General features: G+C 35.2%; 1 protein-coding gene across 1 annotated transcript in view; it reads right to left on the reverse strand.

Annotated features, from left to right (window-relative positions):
- The window catches only part of LOC141534585 (uncharacterized), a 348,478-nt gene that overhangs the window by 155,705 nt on the left and 173,741 nt on the right, over positions 1-19,032 (reverse strand). The window contains exons 5-7 of the mRNA XM_074254017.1: positions 18,306-18,372; positions 18,071-18,232; positions 17,902-17,998 (exon numbers count right to left, since the gene is read on the reverse strand). Coding sequence (XP_074110118.1) covers positions 17,902-17,998; positions 18,071-18,232; positions 18,306-18,372 — 326 coding nt within the window. The remainder of the gene's footprint in view (positions 1-17,901; positions 17,999-18,070; positions 18,233-18,305; positions 18,373-19,032) is intronic.

Raw genomic sequence — 19,032 nt, forward strand, 5'->3', positions numbered from 1 at the left:
TTTATGATATATTTAATCTCATTATAACATCACATTTATATAAACAATAAAGTAAATAATGATTTCATTTGTAGACAGTAAAAGAGCAAACCAAGACATCTCATAGAAAATGTAACAAATTTTTTATTTCAGAATTATATGAGCTTAATGTTAAACATTATAATGCACTTTATGTGATTTCTAAAAGAGATGTTTTTTTTTTTAATTTTCAAATTTATGGTCTTATGGCAAAAATATTGGTCGTTTAAAAAAGTCTTTTAATTAAAAGTTGTTCAAGATTTAATTTTATAAAAAAAAATGTCTCATAATTATTTCTCAGGACCATTAAGGAAACCGTAATTTTAAAATTAAGATTTTCATAATTAGCTAAAATTTAAACCATCAATTATAAATCTCAATTTTAGAATTACGGCGAAAAATATTATTGAGCATTTCAAAAAATCATAAGTGCCATTTTTTGCATAAAATTAAATCACCAGAAACTTGTGTTTAAAAAATTTTTCTATAAGACCAACATTTCCACCGGAATATTCAACATTTAAACCTCTTTCAATCGAAATTCAAGGAAAAATCTTGATCCTAATAAACACATACGATGAACTTATATATGTTTATAGCAACCAGGTCTAATCAAACCTAATTATATATGAACCCATACATAATCAGATCATAAATGGACGTATATATATGATTATGATTAAATTTTTTATTTCAGAATTATTTAAACGTAATGGTAAATATCACATTCTACTTATTGTGATTAGCAAAAAAATTTTTTTCAAAGAAAAATTTTCATAAACATCTGACCATGCAAACCTGATCAGATCTAATTATATATAGACTCATATCTAATTAGATCTAATTATATATAGACTCATATCTAATTAGATCTGACCATATATAGACTTATATATGATTATATATGGAGTTGTAACAGCCAGGTATGATCATATCTAAATATACATAGACTAATATATAATCAGGTCTGATCATATATAGGCTTATATATGGAGTTATAACAGCCGGGTATGATCAGATCTAATTATATATTGACTCATATATAATCAGGTCTGATCATATACAGGGTGTCTCTGAAGTGGCGGGAGTAATTGTTGGGGTCGATAGAGAAAAAAATACTGAATCGAAAGTTCCTGAGCCAAAAATTTTTTTGGGCCATAGAATTTGAGTTATGAATTAAAAACGATAGCCAATCAGAAGCGCGCTATTCGAGAAATGAAAATGAGCGGGGACGTAGAGGAGACGCGAGAGTGAGATGCTGCAATAGCAGCTTACTCGCTCACACAAAGCCGAGCATGAGAGGGGATTGTGACGCTATGAGCCGAGTACGTAAGTGTGAATGAGTGGATGTATGAGGTCGCAAGCGGACGGCTTAATGTATGAGTGTGTGTCCGTGTATCGCAGCATTATTGGAGGCGTTGTAACGCTGAATTAAAGCTAACCGGGTACTCTAAGACAGAGGAAAAATTTTAATTTTTATTTTTATTCGAAAAAATTTAATAAAAAAAAATAAAAAGGCCCAAGATTTAACCAGACCCACAGAAACGGAGAGTAAATTTTTAATTCTCATTTATTTTGCTGGGGATTATTTTCAAATACAAAAAAAAAAAAGGCTAAGATTCAACTGGAATCCAAAAAGAGATGGATGAAAAAAATTTTATTTTTTATTTTTAATCAGCAAAATTATTTTTCTTTAAAAAAGAGCCCAATCTCGACTGGAGCAAGAAAAAATGATTGAAAAATTTTATTATTAATTTTCAATCAACAAAATTATTATGAAAAAATAAATGGGCCCAAGTCTCAACCGGACCCAAACAAACGGATAAAAATTTTTATTACTTACTTAATTTGGTGGAAATTATTTTTAAAAACGAAGAAAATTCCCAAGACTCGATCGGACCCAAAAAAATAATTAAAAGAATTTTTCCTTATTTTCAATCACCAAAATCATGTTTCTTCAAAAAAGGCCCAATCTCAACCGGACTAGAAGAAACTGATTGAAAAATTTTATTTTTATTATTAATCGAGAAAATTATTTTGAAAAAAAAATAGGGCCCAGAATCAACCGGACAAACAATGGACTTGAGTTCAATTTTTTTCTTAATTTATAATTTGACATTCTACCTGTTAATTCACCGATAGATAATTCTAATAAAAATATCAAAATTATTCGGACTTGAGTTCAATTTTTTCTTAATTTATAATTTGACACTCTACCTGTTAATTCACTGATAGATAATTCTAATAAAAATATCAAAATTATTCGGACTTGAGTTCAATTTTTTTCTTAATTTATAATTTGACATTCTACCTGTTAATTCACTGATAGATAATTCTATTAAAAATATCAAAATTATTCGGACTTGAGTTCAATTTTTTTTTTTAATTTATCATTTGACATTTCGCTTGTTGATTAAGTGATTAATAATTTTAATAATAATATCAAAATTATCAGGACTCGAGAGCGATTTTTTTTTTAGTATATTTTTTTACATTTTACCTGTCAATTAACTGATAAATAATTTCAATTAAAATATCAAAATTATTCGGACTTGAGTTCAATTTTTTTTTTTAATTTATTAGTTGACATTTTACCTGTTAATTAACTGATAAATAATTTTAATAAAAATATCAAAATTATCAGGACTCGAGAGCGATTTTTTTTTCAATTCCTTATTTGACATTTTACCTGTCAATTAATTTAAAAAATAATTTTAATTAAAATATCAAAATTATTGGGACTTGAGTTCAATTTTTGTTTTAATTTATTTTTTGACATTTTACCTGACGATTAATTGAAAAATTATTTTACAGAATAATTCCCAGCAAAATAAATGAGAAATGAAAGTTTTCCATCCGTTTGGTTGGGTCCGGTTGAGTCTTGGGCAATTCCTTCTGTTTTCAAAAATTATTCCGAGCATAAGAAATAAGTAATAAAAATTTTCTATCTGTTCGTTTTGGTCCGGTTGAGTCTGGGGCCTATTTTCTTTTTTGAAATAATTTTGTCAATTAATAATTGATAATAAATTTTTTCAATCAGTTTTTTATCGTCTTGTCAAGATTAGGCTGATTTTTGTTCAATAAATTTTTGTTTGTTATTGAAAAGAGAAAATAAATTTTTTTGCATTCTTCTATTCTTGGCTCTGGTCGAGTCTTAGGCATTTTTTCGTTTTTAAAAATAATTCCTAGCAAAATGAATGGGAAATAAAAGTTTTCGATCCGTTTATTTGGGTCCGATTGAGTCTGGGGCCTATTAATTTTTTTAAGAATAATGTTGTTAATTAATAATTGATAATAAAATTTTTCAATCAGTTATTCGAAGTCTGTTTGAGATTGGGCCTTTCTTTTCAAGGAAAATTAATCTTGGTGATCAAGTAATAAAAAATTTCTATCCGTTTATTTGGGTCCTGCTGCGTCTTGGGTCTATTTTTTTTTTTCTTAATAATTTAGTTAATTAATATTTAGAAATAAAATTTTTCGATTTATCTTTTTCGGGTCCGGTCGAGTCTTGGGCAATTTTTTTGTTTCGAAAAATAATTCCCAACAAAAAAACAGGAATAAAAGTTTTCTTTCCGTTTGTTTGGGTCCAGTTAAGTCTGGGGCCTATTTTCTTTTTAAAAAATTTTGTTGATTAAAAATTCATTATAAAACTTTTCAATTATTTTTTCTTGCTCCAGTCGAGATCAGGCCCTTTTTCAAAGGAAAATAATTTTGCTGATTAAAAATAGAAAAACAAAGATTTTCAATTTATTTTATTTCGGGTCTGGTCGAGTCTAGGGCATTTTTATCGTTTTCAAAAATAATTTCCTGCAAAATAAATAAGTAATAAAAATTATTTATCCGTTTGTTTGGGTCCAGTTGAGTCTAGGGCCTCATTTGTTTTTTTAATTAGTTTTGATGATCAACAATAAAAATAAAATTTTTGGATCATTTTTTCTGGGTCCGGTCGAAATTGAGCCTTTTATTATAAAAAAAGTTAATTATGATGATTAAAAATGAATAGTAAAATTTTTTTATTCATCTCCCTTTCGGTCTGATGGAGTCTTGGGCATTTTTTCGTTTTTAAAGATAATTTCCAGCAAATTAAGTAAGTAATAAAAAAATTTTCTATCCGTTTGTTTAAGTCCGGTTAAGTCTGTGGCTTATTTTCTTTTTTAAATAATATTTGATTAATAATAAAAAATAAAATTTTTTAATTAGTTTCTCTTAGTCTGTTTGAGATTGGGCCTTGTTTCGAAAAGAAATTAATTTGGCTGATTGAAAATGAAAACAAAATTTTTCAATTTATTTTTTTTTTTGGGTCCGGTCGAGTCTTGGGCGATTTTCTTCGTTTTTAAAATAATTCCCATCAAAATAAATAAGTAATTAAAACTATCTATCTGTTTGTTTAGGTCCGGTTGAGTCTGCGGACTATTTTTTTTTAAATAATTTTGTTGATTGAAAATTAATAATAAAATTTTTAATCATTTTTTTGCTCCAGTCGAGATTGGGCCTTTTTTAAAAGAAACAATTTTGCTGATTGAAAATAAGGAAAAATTTTTGTACTGTTGTTTTTTTGGATCCGATCGAGTCTTGGGCATTTTTTCGTTTTTAAAGATAATTTCCACCAAATTAAGTAAGTAATAAAAATTTTTATCCGTTTGTTTGGGTCCGGTTGAGACTTGGGCCCATTTATTTTTTTATAATAATTTTGTTGATTGAAAATTAATAATAAAAATTTTTCAATCATTTTTTCTTGCTCCAGTCGAGATTGGGCTCTTTTTTAAAGAAAAATAATTTTGCTGATTAAAAATAAAAATAAAATTTTTTCATCCATCTCTTTTTGGATTCCAGTTGAATCTTAGCCTTTTTTTTTTTTTTGTATTTGAAAATAATCCCCAGCAAAATAAATGAGAATTAAAAATTTACTCTCCGTTTCTGTGGGTCTGGTTAAATCTTGGGCCTTTTTATTTTTTTATTAAATTTTTTCGAATAAAAATAAAAATTAAAATTTTTCCTCTGTCTTAGAGTACCCGGTTAGCTTTAATTCAGCGTTACAACGCCTCCAATAATGCTGCGATACACGGACACACACTCATACATTAAGCCGTCCGCTTGCGACCTCATACATCCACTCATTCACACTTACGTACTCGGCTCATAGCGTCACAATCCCCTCTCATGCTCGGCTTTGTGTGAGCGAGTAAGCTGCTATTGCAGCATCTCACTCTCGCGTCTCCTCTACTTCCCCGCTCAATTTCATTTCTCGAATAGCGCGCTTCTGATTGGCTATCGTTTTTAATTCATAACTCAAATTCTATGGCCCAAAAAAATTTTTGGCTCAGGAACTTTCGATTCAGTATTTTTTTCTCTATCGACCCCAACAATTACTCCCGCCACTTCAGAGACACCCTGTATAGACTTATACATGCTTATATATGGGGTTATAATACCCAGGTATGATCAGATCTAATTATGTATAGGCTTATATATAATTATATATGATCTCTAAGAAATACTCTCTACAAAATAGTTTGAAATTATTTTTTTTTCGCTCGACGGGCAGAAAGCGTCAACTTTCTGCCCGCTGCGCTAAACGAAGTTGCCACTTACTGACTTCATCAAGCAAAAAAAAGTTTGGAAAATCCAAAAGTGCACGACTCATAATGCTCATTTAATTATGAAATATAAAAAAAAAACAAATAACGAAAAGAAAACACATGAATCGTGCAAAATATTAAGAAAAAAACTTTCAAAAATAACAGCTGTACTAGGAAAGTGATGCACAGGCGCCCCTGGTGAAATAAAATGTACATAATATCCATAGATATAGATATATCACCATCCATGTTAATTTTACATGGATATATATAGATATACAGTCTTGTAGTTTTCGTTTTTTATTAATTGCAATTAAACAACACTGAATTAATTAATCATACGCATTCAGTGACCTACAATCGTCGATTAGAATTTAAAAAAAAAATTTAACTCAAATAATGGAGTTTTTTTTACAAATTACAGTATTTCCGGGGTTTCATACATGACGGACAGGAAAATTTTTTGACCTATTTTGATGTTTTTTTCCTTTTCTATTGCAGTAAATCAATTTTTAAAAAGTATGGAATTAATCTCCATTAAATTATCTCGACAATAGTATGCAAAATATCTTGATTCCGTGAACTAACAAGGCTATAATAATAAAAATAGCCGCCAAAATGAGGCGAAAAAAAATTTTTGATCGTAAAGCACTTTCTGATGCTTCGCATCAGGAGTCGTGCAAAATAGCATACACTCCTCGGGAAGTAAGTAAGAAAGCCTCAGATCACATGTTTGTTGTCCTCGGCTTCGCCTCGGCCAACAATTACATGTGACCTGAGGCTTTTCTTATTTTCCTGCCCAAGGAGTGTGATATACTATTCCCCACACAAGCTCCAAAAAATTTACTGAATGATCTCGGTCAAGAACTTCAATTTTCCGGAAAAATAAGGTTCTAAATGGTCATTCCATTTGGTTGACTGATTAAAGCTTAACTCCCCGCTCGATATATGAAAATTATGGCACAAGGCGCGCCACGCTTTTTTCTCAGTTCTGCTAGTATTTTTTATATACTACTTTTTTGAGTTTATTTTTAAAATTACTTTCCACTTTTTATTTTCCACTTTTTAGTTCGATATTATTTATAAAAGCGTGTTCTTTAGTTTTTTTTAACTATATTTATTTAAAGAGAATGTTTCTCTACCCTGATTAAAAAAAGTATTGAGAACAATAGAAACGGAATTGGAAAGAATTCGATTCATTGTAAAAATAATTATTTTCAATTCCGTTTCCATTGTTCTCAATACTTTTTTTAACCAGGGTCCAATTGCTAGCTATGAGTTAAGCTTCAATCAGTCAATCAGATGGCATGACCATTTAGAACCTTATTTTTCCGGAAAGTTGAAGTTCTTGACCGAGATCATTCAGTAAATTTTTTTGGGCTTGTATGGGGAAAAATAACTTTATGCTATTTTGTAGAGAGTACTTCTTCCGACAATTATCAGAATAAATTGAGACTCAAACAATAAGTTCGAAAAACTTAAAATTTACTCATCGAGCAAAATAAAAATTTTACAATTAAAGTTTTTTACAATAGTTTTGTCTTTGATGTCAGGCTGTGTTTTTTAAGCCCACGTTTTTTGCTGCCAACCTTACTTTTATTTTGACATATTTTATGCTTAAAATAGAGTATTAGTTCAAGCCCTTAAACTTGCTCGCGATCATCATTTCGCTTGTGATTATTATTTTAGATTTGCTTCATTTTTAAGTTTAATTGTTTGCCCCAACTTCCAAGCCCTGATCATCACTTATCGTTAATGAAAACTAAATTAAAATTCTAGGTTATAACTATTTATAAAAATATAATTATAATTTTGGAAACTCTGTATAAGTTCTATTTACGCATTTAAAATAAACAAAACGTCAGCTATAATAAGGTCATACACTATTGATTCCAAATAATAATATAAATCCAATGTAATAATAAAGCAATAATAACAGAAACACCTGCGATATTTTTGACGACAGAAAAGTTTTGGATAATTATTGACCACAGTCAACATACGTCGCCGGCTAGTCACGGTACTACATTTCTCTTTCATGCCCATGCGTAGCCACAAATTTTATTTTGTCATACACTAAATTGTGAATCCGAAATTTTTAATTCATCGGAATTTCTTTTTGAGAATGTTCGACTCTCCTCTTTTCAATAATTTTAACAGATTTAACCAAATAGCCGAAATCAGATATTTTTAGCAATGAACAATAAATTCTGATATCAATAATGATAATTTTTTGTTCAAAACAAAAGGGGAAGTTATTGGTTTTAACCCGTTTTTTAATAACTGAGTTTTCACCTGATCCCAACGTTTGAAGGTCACAGGAAGCTTCACTGACTACTCCCGCGATGTTCTCACTATGTCTGTAGGTATGGATGTTTGTATGTATGTGTATATAGGTATGTGTGTGTGTGTTTTTTTTTGTAATAGAGAAGCGAAAAAAATCTTCCAAAGACACCGCTCTCATTGAAAGATGATGGTCTGTAGTGTAGGATTTTCACTCACTAAAAAAAACTCCTTTCTCTTCCCACGTGGACAGTACGGAGATGACTGAATCGGAACCACGTGAGCATTACTTCAATCCAGTCCATGGTGCGTTTCACGACCCTTGTTACTGGTCTCTTTCTGCGGTTTTTTTTTTTGGAAAGTGCTGCGCGTAGGCTGCAAAAGCTGACTAGTTATCTTCTTTTCTGAGCATACAGGCTATCAAGCTCTCGGGGGAGTGCGTAGAGCCAATAATTTCTTCGGAACTGCTTCTGTTGTCCTTCCACCGATCACACTTGAAAAACGGGTGTTCGGCGTCGTCAATTTTGTCTGGGCAGTATTTGCACGTTGGCGTGCCATGCAAATCCATCTTGAAAAGATAGGCGTTAAACTGTCCATGTCCCGTTAATAGCTGGGTCAAAAAAAAGTCCATTTCTCCATGCTTCCGAGAGAGCCAGACGTTTGTGTCCGTAATCAGGCGTGCCGTCCATCTGTCTGTTTCCCCAGGTGTCCATCGGTCCTGCTATTCATTTAGTATTTTCGTCTTTATTTTCGCTTTTCCCCCCTTAGAGTTGTCACCATTTGTTTCGGCGTTGTACATTTTCGTTCTCTCAAATTCTAGTAAATCGATTGGCGCGGCACCTGCTATGACCAATACGGCTGCTTCTGAAATCATGCGGTAGGCACAGGTGACTCTGAGCGCTTCTCGTCGTTGCACTGCCGCTATCTTTCACCGGTACGTCTTCTGTTTAAAAATATCCGCCCATATCTCCGCTTCGAAGAGTAATATAAAGTGGATTACTTCTAGAAACACCCTCTTTTTTCTGGTTCGTAGCCCCACTGTGTTGGCCATGATTCTCGACAGGTTGGATACTGTCATGTTTGCTTTCGTACAAGCGTTTTCGAAGTGTTCTCGGAAAGACAGTTTCTCGTCGATCACAACTCCTAAATAACGCAGTGCCCTTGTAGATGTCCTCTTTTGCCCAGTCAAGACAACCATCTCGGTTTTCTGCTTGGTGAGTTTCAGGTGATATTTCTCGAGCCAATTTTCCGCAAAGCCCGTGAGTTCCACTTGTTTTGGCAACGGGATTTCTAGGACTTCGTCATAGACCGCGTTCCATAGGTCAGGTCCGATGATTGAACCTTGCGGCACGCCGGACGTTATGTCATATTCTTCTAAGCCTTCCGTCGATTCTGCTATCAGCGTTCTTTCGTTAAGATAGTCATGGACTATTGCCAAATTTTCCTGCTTCGCGTCAAATTTGTGCTCCAAGGCATCTACAATGACACCCCAGTTTCCTCTGTTGAAGGCGTTTTTGATGTCTAGTGTGAGGATGAGACACACTTTGCGGGCTTTGAGGCTACCAGACCATGCTTTTCTCACTGTCTCTACGACTATCTGGATCGCGCCGATTGTTGATCATCCTTTCCGGAAGCCATGTTGGTTTGTGGCAAAACCTCCAGCACGATCGATGTCTTTGCGTATTTTTGCCTGTATTAGCTTCTCGAGCAGTTTCCCAGCAATATCTAGTATGCAGAGTGGTCTGAACGATGAGGGTGTTGCAGGGCTACCTTTACTTTTGTCTAACAGAACCAATCTTTGCCGCTTCCAGGCCGTTGGAAACGTGCCAGTTGCTAGGAATGGGTTGTAAGCGTTCAGAAGTATGTCTTAGTAATCCAGGGCTACAATCTTGATGACTGATGCTGGGTCGCTGATTCCATCGCTTTTGACACTAATGTTTCTGTCCCATAACGAGTATTCGGAATCAGCTTGTTCTGAAAACGAGACGAGCTTTGTGTCAGAAAAGTTCGTAGTGCCTTGAAATCAAGCTTCCTGGCATTCCATTTCCTTGGTCGATAATCACGACGCGGTACCAGAACGGGTGCTAATTGAATCCTAAATGTCACATGTTGGTGATCACAGCCACTGTATTCCTATGATACTGTCCAATCCTCGATCATGTTCGCGATTCTTGGAGTCGCCAACGTGATATCGAGGATAGATCCCCGGTATCCTGGTCTTCTAAAAGTCGTAGTATTTCCGGTGTTCAGCACTATAAGGTCGAGTCTTGCGGCAAAGTCTGCTATTTCGTTGCTTCTTGTGTCAGAGAAAGCACCCCATTCAGCCGATTTCGCGTTGAAATCGCAGCCACAATGACTTCCTCGTCGAACTGGCCGATGGCCTCCTCTATGTCTGTCATTTTTTGTCGTAACACCCGAATCCCTTCATTTGATGAAAAGTAGACGCTGATAAGGTAGGTCATGGGGGTTTTGATACAGACGAATCTTGATCTGCTACCGCTATTGTCAACAGTGATGTTCTTAGTGTGAGCGATCCAGATTGCTGTTGTGCCGTATTTATCAGCGAACCATGCTCTATCTTGGATGTTGAGTAGTTGCTCGCAGATAAGGCTGATATCAATTTTGTCTCCAAATAACCCATTCGATCATTATACGGGCCTTATCAAAGATCTTGATTGCGCTAGGAGAATGCCCCTACGCTTTGCTTGTTTGATAGACTTTATGTCTACTCCAGTCTCTATCGGGTTAATCTTGGCCTTGATTTCCTTGAGGAGATCAGCGTACGTTCACCCTTTAGGTGGTTGGACAAGCACGGCTTTTGTTCTTGTCTCCTTCCTACTCGGTTTCTCTGAGCTACTCTTACTTTGCCGGTTTTGAGCTTCAGTAGATTGTGCCGCTGGCTCCTGTTGTTTTTCCTTCTTTTTCTTTGGCCAAGTCACTTTGATCCATGTGTTCTCTCGGGCAGTCTTCTTCTGTGCTGGATTGTCACTTGCTGAAGAAGGGCTGGGCGCGGAAAGCTGCCTCTTCTTATTGTTTTGTTTTCCTTGCGGTGGCAGTTTCTCAGCAGTGGCCAAAAGTGACTGTGGTTTTGTGGTCATCTTCGGAGATGTCTGAGTGGTTGTCGCTGACGTCATGGGTGACTTGTTGGCCAGCTCATATGCCGTACTAATAGACGTAACATGTTTTCTGATCTCATGATGGAGATTCTTCTTGTCTTTTATGAAGTCGGTTAATTCTTCGATCTTGCTACCAAGCTTATCCATTGGTGACTGTTGGCCGGTGGCGGTCGGTGCAGAGTTAATTCTTCCTCGGTAGGTTTGAATAGTGACAGGAGCAAAAGGTCCTCCACTTTTTAGAGAAACTTTCATTGGCTGTCCATATTTTTCCATGTAGGCTGTTTTCGTGCTCCCTGTAGCATTCTTAGATAGCGGAACCATGGGGTCCACCCCGTTGTCCGCATAAAGGTCGCTGGATAACGGAGAGTTCAGGCCCGTTTGCATGCATTCCCTCGACGGCACTGGGGTATCCATCCCCTGTACTGTAAACGATGTTTAAAACTGTTCTGACATTTCCATATCATCTTTTGCTAGATTTTGGTCCGCCCCGAATATTTTATTTCCTCGATACCTGACGTATCTGGCGCGCAGACATATCGGGGATTCCCCTATCTGCCACCTCAGGAGGCGCTCAATGCGGGTCCCATCAAGCCCGACACGGTGTGTGTGTGTGTGTGTGTGTGTGTGTGTGTGTGTGTGAACCGCTTATAACTTTAGAACGGCTTGACCGATTCTATTGCAGTTGGTGCCATTCAAAAGGCCTTGACCAAACTTAGATTTTGAATACTATTGGGACCGATTAAAACCAGTAGATTTTGAGAAATCTCAAAAAATTTCTTTTAAATGTAGTTTTCTGGGAATAACTTTTAGACGGCTATATTGATCGATTAAAAAAACTAATCAGCTTTTAATCTTGAAATGTCACGTCAATTGCCGTCAATTTTGTCGAAATCGGTTGATTCTTTCGAGAGATATCGTGACAGAAAGAAAATCGAAAAAAGTGTTTTTATTTTTACATGACTTCAAAATTTCTGCTCGGATCGTTTTTGATGGTACGAAATCATTATTTGAGCTTGAGAATCCGCGGTGATCGCTACCAAAAACATAAAAATCGGTTGATTGGTTCGTGAGTTATCACTGTCGAAACAAAATTAAAAAAATTTTTTTTGCGGAATTGCTTTGAAATTTCTCGTTCGATCAATTTAAAATTGAAGACCCTGTATGCACTTCAATAATTGCGTCGAATGCTACCAACCACGTGAAAATTGGTTCATTCATTCAAAAGTTATTGCATTTTGAAAATTAAAAAAATTGTGTTTTATGAAGATTCGATTAGGAGAGCTTAAAATGGCAGAAAGTTTAAATTTTTGAGCGCGATGAGCTCAAAAACGTAATAAGTGCACTTTTAAGCGATCAAGTACAAGATTAGCGGAAAGTTGCTACAATGGCCTTTAGGGTCAATCGTTTCCCTAATTTTTTTTGGTTACTTCGCATGTAAACGAATAAAGCTGACGGATTCTCAACGTAGGAGTAGGCAACATACAATTGTCTATGAGAGAAGCATGGGTTTTCTAGATTAACGCCGTAAATACTTGAAGATTGATCTTCTGATTTATTCGCGGGCATTGCGAAAGTAAGCAGCAGTGGAAATTGCAGTCATTTAAATTCAAATGATACGTGAGTTGGTATCATCAGGATCCGGGGTATCAACACGCCTCTCTTATATTTTATTTTTAGAATTGTTAGTTCGACTACATTGTTAAGTAAATTTTTCACTAATAGTCGAGTGCCGTTACAAAGATGCAGTGGGCTAATATTTCGTAACATTATGAGAGAGAGAGAGAGAGAGAGAGAGAGAGAGAGAGATTGATTGATTGATTGATTGATAGTTTATTAATGCCAAGGCACAAGCCAAATGGCAATTTTAAATACAATATGATTTACAAATACAATAATAATAGAAAAATTATATAAGTACATAAACTATAATAAAGATCTAATATAAAAATTTATATTAATTTTATCTGATTCAACTAGCATACTCACTAAATTATTCAATTTATAACATCCGATAAAATAACAAAGTTGGAGAATTTAACACTTAGAATCTAACAGTAATTATCAGAGAACCTATCACTTTACAATAACAAAATTAATAATCCAAGTTCAACAAATGGTCAAAAATTTTATTTTTGAACACTTCAAGACTAGATGAGTTTACAATTTCTTCAGGCAGTTCTTCCCACAATCGTATTACACTCACTTGGAATGACCGCTCCATGAAGGTCGTAGCAAAATGCGGAAACGTGAAAAGAGAGTGTTTTTGGCTGCTAACCTATCTGAACGTCTGACTTCGGTCTCCTCAACAAAAGCATCTCGTAGGTACTTGGGTTTACCAACTTGAAGTAGCTTAAAGAAGTAACAACTCATGAAGTACATTCTACGATATTTCACAGTAAGCCATCCCAATTCTCGTTGATAAGGTGTTATATGCTCATCTTTTCTAAGATTGAAAATGAACCTAATTGAGCAATTTATTGCACGTTGAAGTTTTAAGTCATTTTCAGATGTTGAATCTACTAATACGATGGAACAGTAATCAAGAAGTGGTAAGATGGTGGATGATACTAACAATTTCCTGACGTCAGTTGAGAAAATGTTCTTCCGAACCTTGAGAGAATGCAAGGCTGAATTAACTTTGCTAACCACTAGCTTGACATGATGATTCCAACTTAGGTTCCTGCTGATGTATAATCCCAAGCACTTGGTAGTATCAACATATGGAATTATGACACCATCTATAATAATAGGTGGCAGATCAAAGTTACTCAGTTGTTTCAGCTTGCTATTTGAACCCAAGATCATTGCTTTAGTCTTGGACAAGTTTATCTCCAAGCCATGCTTCCTTGCCCAATCCGCAACTGATTGTGCATCAATGTTGACCTGTCTGACTGCCTCTTGTAGTTGATACATAAAGAAATGTAGATAAATATATTTGTCATCAGCAAACAGACCATGGTTACAATACACTAGCCATCTGACAACAGAATTCATGACAATTAAAAACAGGATTGGACCAAGCACAGAACCTTGAGAAACACCAGATGAAGTTCTAAGGAGCTGAATTGGAGTCCCAAGATTATTCAGTATTGACTGAGAGCGATTTGATAAGTAGGAGAAAAACCAGATAATTGTTTCCATTGAAAAACCAAGCTCAAATAACGCAATCAGTATGATCTTGGGGTCAACATAGTCAAAAGCCTTACTCAAATCAAATAAGACTATTATGGTAAGTTTATTCTTGTCCATCGCCTGCCTAATATCATCAGTGAGCCTCAGTAATGCTGATTGTGTGCTGTGATGTTTCCTAAATCCAGATTGAAAAGGGTCGAGTAACTCATTATCCTCCAGATAGGTTATCACTTGATTAGCAATGATTCTTTCAAACACTTTGGCCAGATGGGATAGATTTGCAACAGGTCGGGTATCTGATGGAGATCTAGGCGGTGAAGTTTTATTCAAAGGTATAATAAAAATAACTTTCCAAATGTCAGGGAATATTCCAGTATCAAGAGATCTATTAAATAATGCAGTAAGAAACAGTGAAATTTGTGGAAGGTGATCCCGTAACCATCTTAAATCCAATCCATCAGGACTTTTTCCTTTAGACTTTGAAAGAGTAATATGCAGTGCCTTAGTAACATCTACAATGTCAATCGTGGTCCACTTGAATAAACATTTGACTTGTCTTGAATAGTCCATCGGCAGTAAATCAACAAAATTTTTACTGCAAGGTGGATGCTTTCTTACTATGTTTGCATAATACTCATTCAATTCAAGAGCATCAAAAAGTTTAGCGGTGAAGAAGGGTTAGACTTAATTAGTCCAAGATGTTTAAGCTTACTCCAAATAGATGAACCATATGAAAGATTTGAAAGAATAGTTTTTAAGTATTCTTCACGAGCATGATTCAACTCAGCTTTTAAGTTTTTTCTCTTAATTCTAAAAAGAGCAAGCAGATTTAGGTCCTGAGTTCTCCTGGCTTTTTTATAAATTTTATCACGTTCTTTGCACTTCACTTTTAATTCTTTTGTAAACCAGGGATTACTATGACGGACTATCTTCTTAGTGATTTCGGGTGCAAACAAATCCAGAGAAGATAGAACACCAGCTTTGAAGAAAATCAGCAACTCATTTGGATCCGTATTCTCTAGAACAGCATTATCAATTTTTAAAGTGTTCATCAAAGTTCTTGAAAGAGCTTGATGATCACAATTCTTTAGGTTTCTAAAGGTAATTTTCTTTGATGCTGGTTTTGAACAATTTAATTTATATTTACAAAATAAATAGTCATGGCCATCAATGAACGGAGAATCGGATTTAGCAAAAGAAACTAATTTACTATCACTGTCAAGCAGGATGACATCTAACCAAGAATCATAGTTATTTTTATGAAAAGTAGCTCCGTAAGGTACGCAGAACAGTGACGATTCAAGAATAAAATCTTTCAGGTGCCTTGCAGTGTAACTATCATCCAACAAATTACAATTTAAATCACCAGCTATGATTATATTGTTGAAATTTGGAGCGAATCTTGAAAAAATGTCAAAGAATTCGTTGAGAAATAGCCCTTTCGGTCTTCTGTAAATGCAGGATAATAAGAGATGAGATCCAGAGGATAAGGTGACATCGGCTATTAAATATTCTGGTTGATTTAAATAATCAGAAGTTGAAATTTGTAAAACCTTGACTATTAAGGACTCACGGACAAGACAGGCCACTCCACCTCCCTGGATGTAACAGCCAGTATCTGCATGTTTTAGGGTTCGATCTCTTCGAACAATATTGTAGCCATTCAGTGAAAAAATACTGTTATCATGAAAGGGTTTTAACCACGTTTCAACAAGGATAATAATGTCTGGTTGAGTATCATTAATCAAATTTAAGAATTGAGCAGTATGGCCAACAAGGCTATTTATATTTAGACTAAGTACATTTAGTGATAAAGATATATTTTTAGTTGAGCTATTAGTTGAATCAGTTGACTGTTAATCTAGTTTGGTGAGATCAGCTTCACAATTTATCATAAGTCTTACCGAATCTTCATTCTTTTTGCAAAGACTTGCCCATATCTAGCCCAAACAAACTTAAACCTCTTGACTTTGGCTTGTTCCTTAGTTTTTAGTAGCAATCTATGCGTTTCAGGAGACAAAAATTCGTTAACATAAACAGATCCCTGAAAAGCCATATCGACTCGAGTAGGAAAAACCTCTTTAACTAAGCGATTACCTGTTTTTCGTTTCTTATCAATAATGAAATTTCGCACTGGAGTCGACATCATAGAGACAATATAAGAGTGTAATAAAGGCTTATTTTGATTTCGTAGCTGCTTATTTTTGATTTCAACTTTACGGGAACTTAAGACACTATTAAGTAGATTTGGTAACTCTAGATTCTTAAAAACCGCAGCTGTAATGTCATCTGGTGTTAAATCCTTCGCCACTGCATCAGGAATACCTGAAATAACTAATTCCGTGGTATTACTTGACGTCTGTGAAGAGGTAGATGGAACAGGAGCTGACTTCTCAAGGGTACATAGTCTTTTATGGACAGAATCCATATCAGCTTTTCTAGTTTTAGTTAAATTTTTAAGGTCTGAACTAATTTGAGAAATGGACTCGGCATTTGTTTTAACATTAACTGCTAAATCTGCTAAATTAACCGCAGCAGCTTTTTGCGAGTCTTGAACTTCACATAATCTCGTATTTAAATCCTCAAGTTTTTGGTTACTAAAGAGTTCTGTGTGACAAAGTTTCTCCATTAAAAGTGTCAGTTTTTCATCAACCGATTTTTCGGACCAATTTAAGGGTAAGTTTGACATTGTCGGTGAGATGATAGATGGTAGAAAAACTGAATTATCACTTGGAGATAATGGAGAAGCTGGTGTTATCGGAGACTTTAAGGACGAGATTGATCCACGAGCTTTGAATGTGCGTTCAAGAGGAGAAGAGCTTGCTGACTTGAAGCTAGAAACTGAGGAGGCGTTGGAGCTAGTAGATTTTAGCGACACTGGTCTCTTTAATTTTGTATCGAGATTTTCTAGAAGATGGTTTAGTTGATTTCTGCAGCAATCTGATTTTTGCCTGTTTTTTATATACTCGCGCGCACAACCTGGATGAAAGTGTTGCTCACAAGTGTTACAATTTACTGACGATCTAACAGGTCGCTTGCATTTAGCACATATATCAGACACCAATGGCATAACCAGAAGTTTAAAAGAGAAATATCCGTGAAATGACCAGACAATTCAACATCAAGTTACAGTTTGCTGGTTATAAACAAGGTAAAATAACTAATCACGATAGTGTCACTCATTCCTTCCCAGCACACACAGTCTAGAAAAGTCCAATTTATTTAATACACTTGATAGGTAAATATTCAGTCAGGAAAATTGTAAGTAGTAATTTACCAAACAATTTACGACTCGGAACAATTTCAGGCAGCAACTTACAAGGTAAATTTCCAATCAGAAAAATTGTGTGTAGCAGTCCACAAAGTAATTTACCAAGCAATTTACCATTCAGAGTAATTTTCACCAATATAATCCCTTGTATTATACACTTAATGTCCTATACCAGATTTGAAGCCAGAACAAATTGACATCCAGAATTTGATAAAAGTCAAGTCAACTTGACTTTTGAGAGAGAGAGAGAGAGAGAGAGAGAGAGAGAGAGAGAGAGAGAGAGAGAGAGAGAGAGAGAGAGAGAGAGAGAGAGAGAGAGAGAGAGAGAGAGAGAGAGAGAGAGAGAGAGAGAGAGAGAGAGAGAGAGAGAGAGAGAGAGAGAGAGAGAGAGAGAGAGAGAGAGAGAGAGAGAGAGAGAGAGAGAGAGAGAGAGAGAGAGAGAGAGAGAGAGAGAGAGAGAGAGAGAGAGAGAGAGAGAGAGAGAGAGAGAGAGAGTACTTACCGGCGCTAAGCCAGGACACTCATAAACTGTATAATCTCCTTCATCATTATCTTCGTCGCTACCAACTTCAGAAACTGAACCTGGATCTCGAACGTTTCTTGAATAATTGGGAAAATATCATAAACATTTTCATTAAATTACAGTTTTAAAACACTTAAAATTTATTTACTTTTCTGAAGCAATGATCTGCTGCTTTTGATGTTGAAAGTGATACATTTGGGCAGACTGTGCCAATCGCTGATCTTCTGAAGGTAAAAGTTCTTTATTCGGACCCGTCACGCCATAAGCTGGATAATCAATATTTTCTGCTGCTTTTGCTCCTTGTTGAAGTCTACAATCAATAAAAAGAGTATGTTACGCCTCTGCAAACTCTTATAGATATCATAATGACTATATCAACTTACCGTAACCATGTAAGACTCATGAAAACTACTGCAAACATGATTGCTGCACTACAGCCAGAAACAATACCTAAAAGCAAAAAAATTAAAATAATTTTTCTACTTTACACAGTGTTATAACTCAACAATCTAAAGTGCAGTACTTTAACCGTTACAACATATCATAGGCCAGGTGTAATTTCAAACCTATTTAGTGGCTCAGCTGCTTATAAATTCTGTCCGACACATGAAATGTGTGACAGGGAAAACTGAACTTCCCATGGTCGTTGTCGACCACTTTATTGACGCCACGATAAATGAGGGTTTTCCCTTACCGTACGATTTTTGACAAGTAGTTCAGACTTGTCACCGGGCGTGCAAATCGAAAGTCCCCACTGCTGTCCCCAAAAACGAAGCGGGGTTGACAATAGGAAAGTTCGAGAACTCGGAGTCAAGGGTTATAAAAGATCCGACAAAAGAAACATCGAGGCTTTTTGAGCCAGGCCCTGGAACAAGTAACACTTTTTGAGCCAGCCCCTGGAACAAGTAACACCTTTTGAGCCAGGCTTTTGAGCCAGTGACGCTTTGAGACAGTGAGGCTTTTGGAAAAACAGTGAGTCAATGTAGTGCTGTGTAGTAAATTCTGTCATCAAGATTTGGGACCATCAAGAAGGAAGTCAATGGACGATCCGGGATTGGGAACCCTTTACTTGGAGTCAGATAGTTCATTGAAGATGAGAGAGAGACCAAC

This window comes from Cotesia typhae, unplaced genomic scaffold (assembly GCF_013202065.1).
Source record: "Cotesia typhae breed Kobodo isofemale line unplaced genomic scaffold, CoteBio_Ctyphae scaffold_13, whole genome shotgun sequence".
Lineage (NCBI taxonomy): Eukaryota > Metazoa > Arthropoda > Insecta > Hymenoptera > Braconidae > Cotesia > Cotesia typhae.